The sequence below is a fragment of the Tetrahymena thermophila genome, assembly GCF_000189635.1.
Source record: "Tetrahymena thermophila SB210 genomic scaffold scf_8254722, whole genome shotgun sequence".
Taxonomy (NCBI): Eukaryota; Ciliophora; class Oligohymenophorea; order Hymenostomatida; family Tetrahymenidae; genus Tetrahymena; species Tetrahymena thermophila.
Genome location: NW_002476487.1, coordinates 20022 through 28332, shown reverse-complemented (window position 1 = coordinate 28332; position 8311 = coordinate 20022). Strand labels below are relative to the sequence as shown.

Genomic DNA, 8311 nt, shown 5'->3' with positions numbered 1-8311 from the left:
ATTTTAGTTGTGCTGTGATGAATAAGTAAAGAAATTCGTTATATTTTATTTGATTAATAAGTAAATCAATAAGAAGGCAAGTTAGTAAATGAAAAGCTGGCTTAATTAGCTAATAACTAAGTCAAAAGCTTAAAATAACCAATTATTAGTTTATCAATCAATCAATAAATTAAATTTTTACGTTAAGTAAAGCTTCAAAGTTGTGATATTGTTGCACTAGGCTATTCTTGTGCCTAAATCTTTTGCACCCTCTGCACCAATATTATTATAACTTGAAATATAAATAAGGAATTAAATAAATATGGAGGAGAAATAATGGTAAAAAACTATGGTTTTCGTTAGTATTTTAGTTATGCTGTGATGAATAAGTAAAGAAATTCGTTATATTTTATTTGATTAATAAGTAAATCAATAAGAAGGCAAGTTAGTAAATGAAAAGCTGGCTTAATTAGCTAATAACTAAGTCAAAAGCTTAAAATAATCAATTATTAGTTTATCAATCAATGAATAAATTAAATTTTTACGTTAAGTAAAGCTTCAAAGTAGTGATATTGTTGCACTAGGCTATTCCTGTGCCTAAATCCTTTGCACCATCTGCACCAATATTATTATAACTTGAAATATAAATAAGGAATTAAATAAATATGGAGGAGAAAGAATGGTAAAAAAACTATGGTTTTCGTTAGTATTTTAGTTGTGCTGTGATGAATAAGTAAAGAAATTCGTTATATTTTATTTGATTAATAAGTAAATCAATAAGAAGGCAAGTTATTAAATGAAAAGCTGGCTTAATTAGCTAATAACTAAGTCAAAAGCTTAAAATAACCAATTATTAGTTTATCAATCAATCAATCAATCAATAAATTAAATTTTTACTATAAGTAAAGCATCAAAGTTGTGATATTGTTGCACTAGGCTATTCCTGTGCCTAAATCTTTTGCACCCTCTGCACCAATATTATTTTATCTTGAAATATAAATAAGGAATTAAATAAATATGGAGGAGAAATAATGGTAAAAAACTATGGTTTTCGTTAGTATTTTAGTAGTGCTGTGATGAATAAGTAAAGAAATTCGTTATATTTTATTTGATTAATAAGTAAATCAATAAGAAGGCAAGTTAGTAAATGAACAGCTGGCTTAATTAGCTAATAACTAAGTCAAAAGCTTAAAATAATCAATTATTAGTTTATCAATCAATGAATAAATTAAATTTTTACTCTAAGTAAAGCATCAAAGTTGTGATATTGTTGCACTAGGCTATTCCTGTGCCTAAATCTTTTGCACCCTCTGCACCAATATTATTACCACTTGAAATATAAATAAGGAATTAAATAAATATGGAGGAGAAATAATGGTAAAAAACTATGGTTTTCGTTAGTATTTTAGTTGTGCTATGATGAATAAGTAAAGAAATTCGTTATATTTTATTTGATTAATAAGTAAATCAATAAGAAGGTAAGTTAGTAAATGAAAAGCTGGCTTAATTAGCTAATAACTAAGTCAAAAGCTTAAAATAACCAATTATTAGTTTATCAATCAATCAATAAATTAAATTTTTACCTTAAATAAAGCGTCAAAGTTGTGATATTGTTGCACTAGGCTATTCCTGTGCCTAAATCCTTTGCACCCTCTGCACCAATATTATTATTACTTGAAATATAAATAAGGAATTAAATAAATATGGAGGAGAAAGAATGGTAAAAAACTATGGTTTTCGTTAGTATTTTAGTTGTGCTGTGATGAATAAGTAAAGAAATTCGTTATATTTTATTTGATTAATAAGTAAATCAATAAGAAGGCAAGTTAGTAAATGAAAAGCTGGCTTAATTAGCTAATAACTAAGTCAAAGCTTAAAATAACCAATTATTAGTTTATCAATCAATCAATAAATTAAATTTTTATGTTAAGTAAAGCGTCAAAGTTGTGATATTGTTGCACTAGGCTATTCCTGTGCCTAAATCCTTTGCACCCTCTGCACCAATATTATTATGACTTGAAATATAAATAAGGAATTAAATAAATATGGAGGAGAAAGAATGGTAAAAAACTATGGTTTTTGTTTTATGATTTAATTGTTGGGATTTGCAATTTTTTTTGCAATATTTTCTAAATTTTACTTACCTTCCTATTTATTTTGTTATTAACTAGATAATAAAGTTTATTTGTTTATTGTATATTGTATTAATAGATAATAATTTTATCTTTAGTAAAAAAATTTTTAACTGTTTATAGAAAGTATATATTCATCATAAATGATTAAATATCAAATCATTCATAATTCATATAAAAACTATTAAATGTTAATTAAATCTTGTATTTGAATTTTTAAATAATAATTTGTGGATATTTAATTTCAATTTAAATATATTTTAATATAATTACTGGAAATCTATTTCGACATCTTCAAATTGAAATTCTTTAATTTTATACAAATCCTCCATACGTCTTATCTTTATTTTTTTGATATTTTAAATTGGAATTGAATTTTAAGAAATTAGTGGTCCTACAGATCCTATGTTTACAGTCTTAACATTTTATATAGGACCTAAATAATGCTATGATATAATTTATTTCATATCATTTTAGTTTGATTTGAATTTTTTTGAATTTTATTCAACAATAATAGAAAGAGAAGCTCTTTTGACTCTTTCCCAGACAACTAATAGTTGAATAAATTTAAATATTTCAGTGTCTCTCTTAATATTTATTTTTTATTTTTTGAAAGGCTCTTAAAATTAATTTAAAGTCATCATCATGAAAGTAAATCCTGTATTTTCTTTCAAATTTAAGTAATTGTCAAGCAAAGATAATAATAAACCAACTGAATAAGAATCCGACTAAAAACAAAAATTTATTTTTTTTATTAAGAAGTTGTTATAACAATAATTACTTTTTTAGAATATATCTTATATTAATCATCTTTATTTTTAGTTAAAATTTCAGGTGCCATGTATGCCCAATTTCCTACCATCTAAGATATATTAAAATTTCTTGATAATTACATATTAACTAAATAATTTACATCTAAAATTTCAATCTATTCACAATTTTTTTCAAGTTAAGTTGATAATCCAAAATCGCCTTATATTAAAATAATTGAATTGTTTTTAAAAATAAATAAAAAATATTAGGATTAATTACACAATTTGACTTCAAGTTGATTGCCATCCAAACAAACTAAAAAATTGTCAGGTTTAATATCTCTATGAATAATATTGAAACAATGAATATAATTGACAGAGTCAATTACTTGAATTGCAATATTCAATTTTTCTTCATCACTAAGCTCTCTGTCTTTTCCTTATCTTTCTAGATATTCCTAAAGTGAACCTTTTTTACAATAAATTATATGATAAACTTATTATACATATTATAGCCTCAACAATAAATGCATAGCTTATTAATGGCTATTTTAGCCTTATATATCACTAAAAACTTTAAGTAGCATATTTAAAATTTACATTTAATTGAATAAAAAATTAAAATATTTGAAATTTATAAATTGTTTTTTAAAAATTTACATGAACACTTTTCTAATTCGAAGACTACATATTTTTCAGGTGCTGTAGCTTTTTCTATGATATAATTGTCATATAGCTAGACAACTAAAGGTGTTTTTAATTATTACATTATTCTAATTTCATTTTAAATTTCTTGCTCATCAACAATCTTTTGTATTTTTAATACTATTTCCTTGTTGTTGAACTCAACTTTTTTAGTAGATAATACCATACCATAGTTTCCAAAATTAAGAATTTGGAAATTATTCACATATTTTTTATCTTCATATAGACTTTTTAATAGCTTGGATAGTATTTCTACTTTTGTAAATTGTTTACTAGCATCTTTCCTTTTTATTCTTGAATCTGTGTTATCAAGTAAGATCTGTGCATCCTTCTCAAATTAAGTTTGCTTATAAAAAAGATTGTTTCAACCATAAAATTAATAATTTTGGAAGTTAAAAATAAATATTATTATATTTTTACTTTCTTTTTTTGAAGCTCATTAATTCTATTGAATATTTATTATGCTTATTACGGAATTTTTTCCTATCAATGAAAAAATAATTATTAATGTTTGTTGCCTATATAAGTAATTTATTTTTTTTAGTAATCGCTAAAAAAAATTTTAAATAATCTTACTAAATATTTTTTAGCTTAATTAAAATAAGAAATTTGAATATATTATGTAAAATATAAATATTATTTTATTTTTACTTTATTCTTTTGAAGCTCATTAATTCTATCGAATATTTATTATGCTTACTACGGAATTTGTTCCTATCAATAAAAAATAATAATTAATGTTAGTCGTCTATTACAAGTAATTTAATTTTTTTAAAGTAAGATCAAAAAAAATTATAAATAATCTAACTAAATATTCTTTAACTTAATAAAAATAAGAAATTTGGATAGAATTAATCATGAATTTTGATTTTATACAAATCAATAAGATTCCTTTTAATATATAGAATTTGTTTATATTTAAATATAAATTTATCAAAATTTATATCATTATTAGTGTTGTTGTTCCAATAAACAAATATTTCTTTTCATGAAATATTTTAAAATTTTATTATGTAAAATTTCTGTGCATGAAATTTCATGAATAAAAGCAAAAAATATTTTCATGAATTTTCATGGAAATAAAGGGAGAGATGCATAATATGAGTTTTTGGATTTAGAATTAGTGCAGGATAGTGATCACTACAGAAATTAAATAAATTGCCCCCAAATCCTGTATTTTTGCTACCCCACTACACTTACTTCACAAAATTTACCAAATTTTTATGTAATAAAATTATTAATTATAATTCTATTACAAAATATGAAAATCAGATTTGCTAATAAATAACTAAAAAATTGATTTAATAATATGTGAAATGCAAACCACGAAATTTTTATATGGCATCTTGCTTTACTTATTTTTAATATTTAAAATTAAATATTCTTTTTTCAAAATGAGGATTCAAGCTTCATAAAAGAAGTAAAACAATTAATATATTAATATTTTCCAAATAAATTTGTATTACTTCAAACTGTTATACCATTACTTTAAGTAATAGCACTTTTTAATCCAAGTTTTTAAAAAAACTTAAATTCTTTTCATAATTGCCTGATTTTTTTATGCTTTTAAATACTTATTTTTTTTGATATTAATTATATATTTTAACATGATAATCAAATTTGCTCTAAAAAAATAACATTCATCCACATTCTTAATTTGAATAAATAATTAAAAAAAAAATATTTTCTTTTGTTCCAGTTTAAAATACAATTTTTTTATTGTTACAATTTATAGGATTATTGTATGGAATAGTAAAAATATAAATCTAAGTACTCAAAAATTAAAACAAATTTTTTATAGCCAAAAATAGAAATGTTATTTTAAGAATATTCCAAAATTTTAAATTCAAAAAAATAGAGAAATCAATGATCAAATTTTCAAATTGAAGAAATAAAAAATTCAGATCAAATATTTTAGTAAATTAAATTTTATTATCAAGAAACAAAATTTAAAATTAAATTAAATATTTTAAATGAAATTGTTAGTTAATTAGATTAGCCAGAAAAAAACTAGTAAATGCATTTATTACTTCTAATATCATAGATGATAGTGTGAATTTTAGTGGTTTTCCATGAAGCTTAATAAGCTCAGAAAGTAGGTCTCCTGAAGTTGTCCTTTCTAAATAATTTGGTTTTAAGCAAATCTCGGCTATTTTGTAAATATTAGAATTTCTATCAATCTAATATTTCGAAGCTATTCCTCTTCCTTAATAAATCTCTCCTTTTATATCAAAGTCAATCCAGTTTTCATTAAGCACATTCAGATTATCTAACTCAAGTAAAACTAGTCCTAGAGAAAAGAGGTCAGACTTTAAACATTAAAAGTTAATTAAAAATTGAAAGATTAGTTTTGTTTAAAAACCTGAATTCTAGATTATCCTTTTTCTACCTCTGGAGCAAAGTAAGTATCAGTTCCTTTCTATATATTAAAACAATTTAAGATTAATTTTAAATAATATTTCAATGTTTACCTTTGATAGGTAATAACTTTTCGATTTTGTTACTGCAGATGCAAATCCCAAATCACCTTGATTATCAATAATTTTAAATTGACAAATCTTGTAAAAATTAATATTTTTTACAGATTTTTATGGTAAATCCATAAGTTTGAGAAGGACAAACTAGGAAATTGTGAGGTTTGATGTCTCTGTGCATGATATTTTTGATATGAAGGGTATTTAATCCTTCTAGCATTTGAATAGCTATTATTTCCTTTATTTCTTAAGATGGTAATTATGTCTTTCTTAAATAATCGAAAAGCTGTTTCAGATTTTCTTTTTTCAAAATACAAACAAATATTTTTTAATATTTATAAAATGAAAGAAAAATGTTTATAAAATTTGCTCTCTTTTAAATTGAAAACTCATTTTAATGTAAATTAAAATTAATAATCAATTAAATTTGATAATTTAAACTAATTTTATTGATTTTATTTACTGTTTTATTGAATTATTTTTTATTAAATTAAATAATTTTTAAAAATTTTATCAATTAATATTTAAATTTAATTAAAATTAAATTAATAAATTTAAAATCAATTAAAATTAGAAAGAAATAAATGAATTTCTTATTTATTAGATTAAATTGAAATATTTAATTTGGACTAATTTTTTATTCTAATTTACTAAGAAATTGAATTTATTTTAAAACATAATTTAATTAAAAATAGAATATTGATAAATTAATTCTAATTAGCCATTAAAATATAATTGAATTTATTTTAAAATATTAATTTAAATTAAAAAAATAACAAATTATAATTATTTAATTTTTAATTATTTTATTAAATAAATCAAAAATAAAATTTATTGACTAAAATAAAGATTATTATTTAAAAAATTTAAAGATGAAATATTTTGATTAATTTAAATTATATAAAAGTTTATTCATAAATTTTGTTAATTATTAAAAAATGCATTATAAAATTAAATTTATAATAATATTATTGGGTTAATAGATTATAAAATTTCGATTACTTAATCTTCTAGAACATTTAATTAAGAAACATTCTAAAATTCAATAAAAAGTAAATTAAAGATGAATTATTTATTTTTGGGGGGAAATTAAGAAATTAAAAATGATAAAATTTAATAAAATAAATAATTTCTATTATAGTTACAAAATTAATTAAACTAGCTTAACGCAAATCTATTTCTACTTCAAAACTAATGAAATCCAAAAAGACTTAGAAAAAATATGAATTTGACTTATTTAAAATGGAGGAAGTTCAATTATTATAAATGATGTAAAAAAATAAAATAGCATCATATTTTAATGGCTTTTTCATATTTTTTAAAAAATTGGGGGAGATCAAAAAAATGGAGGAAAATTAATATTTTGAATACGTTCGCAAAGCTCCATTTCCATCACAAAAAAGGACTTCTCATCTGTTATGATGATCTTTTCTTTACCATCCTTATCCTCTTCTACATCTTGATCCATTAGATAGAAGCAATCATAGACATTTACCAAAAAATCAGATTAGCTAAATTTCTGAAGCAATTCATATTCTTTTTTCAAAGATTCGATGCCTTTCAAACCCTCTTTGCTCGTACATGTTAGGAATTTAAGGGCAACTATGCGATTTTTCTTAATGTTTTTAGCCTTCAAGACGAGGGCGTAAGCACCGCTGCTTAAGTACTCGAAATTTTGTAAATATTTTTTCTGGTTGAGGATCAATTTGATTATTTCTTTCAAACCATGCTTTTGTATCTGACATTCCTTGGGGATCTTTTCTGATATTTCTTTTACTAATTATTTTTTAAATGCTTCGATCTTTATGGATTTTTATTAATTCTATCCCATTGAGGTGAGGCTTGGCTAGGTTGTTAACTTTTTAAGAGTAGGCTATGAAGTTTGCTTTTTATTAAAAACAGTTGTTTTTGTTTTGATGTGAAAATTATATATGCAAAAGATATTTTGAATATCACTATTTATAGAGATTAATTCAAAAAAATTTGATAAATTAAGCTGATAAAAAAAATCTTATCAAGATGAAGTTTTTAATTAGTTTTCAAATATTATAGCATCTCTCAAATTATATTGTTAAATATTGAAATGCAAGTTAATTAAAATAATATTAATTTTTATAAAAAAATTCAATATAGTAATATGTTCAATAAAAACTATATTAAAACTTACTTTATTTTAAAATAAATAAATAATTATTATTTTTATCTTAAAAACAAAGAATCATTTTTGATAATAAAATAAAATTGTTTTATCTTATAGGTAAGTGTAAAA

The 8311-nt window shown here is 21.5% G+C and overlaps 1 protein-coding gene across 1 annotated transcript in view; it reads right to left on the bottom strand. All coding sequences in view use genetic code 6, as the record gives it.

The window, feature by feature from the left end:
* TTHERM_01153640 (kinase domain protein) overlaps positions 1-7873 on the bottom strand; it is a gene marked incomplete at both ends in the record, with an annotated part of 8103 nt that extends 230 nt beyond the window's left edge. The window contains 17 exons of the mRNA XM_001011770.3: positions 182-271; positions 525-614; positions 877-966; positions 1220-1309; positions 1563-1652; positions 2385-2839; positions 2893-2973; positions 3025-3083; positions 3144-3332; positions 3524-3914; positions 3989-4051; positions 4220-4282; positions 5599-5877; positions 5931-5987; positions 6040-6095; positions 6151-6342; positions 7414-7873. Coding sequence (XP_001011770.3) covers positions 182-271; positions 525-614; positions 877-966; positions 1220-1309; positions 1563-1652; positions 2385-2839; positions 2893-2973; positions 3025-3083; positions 3144-3332; positions 3524-3914; positions 3989-4051; positions 4220-4282; positions 5599-5877; positions 5931-5987; positions 6040-6095; positions 6151-6342; positions 7414-7873 — 2795 coding nt within the window. The remainder of the gene's footprint in view (positions 1-181; positions 272-524; positions 615-876; positions 967-1219; positions 1310-1562; positions 1653-2384; positions 2840-2892; positions 2974-3024; positions 3084-3143; positions 3333-3523; positions 3915-3988; positions 4052-4219; positions 4283-5598; positions 5878-5930; positions 5988-6039; positions 6096-6150; positions 6343-7413) is intronic.
* Between the last annotated feature and the right edge of the window lie 438 nt (positions 7874-8311).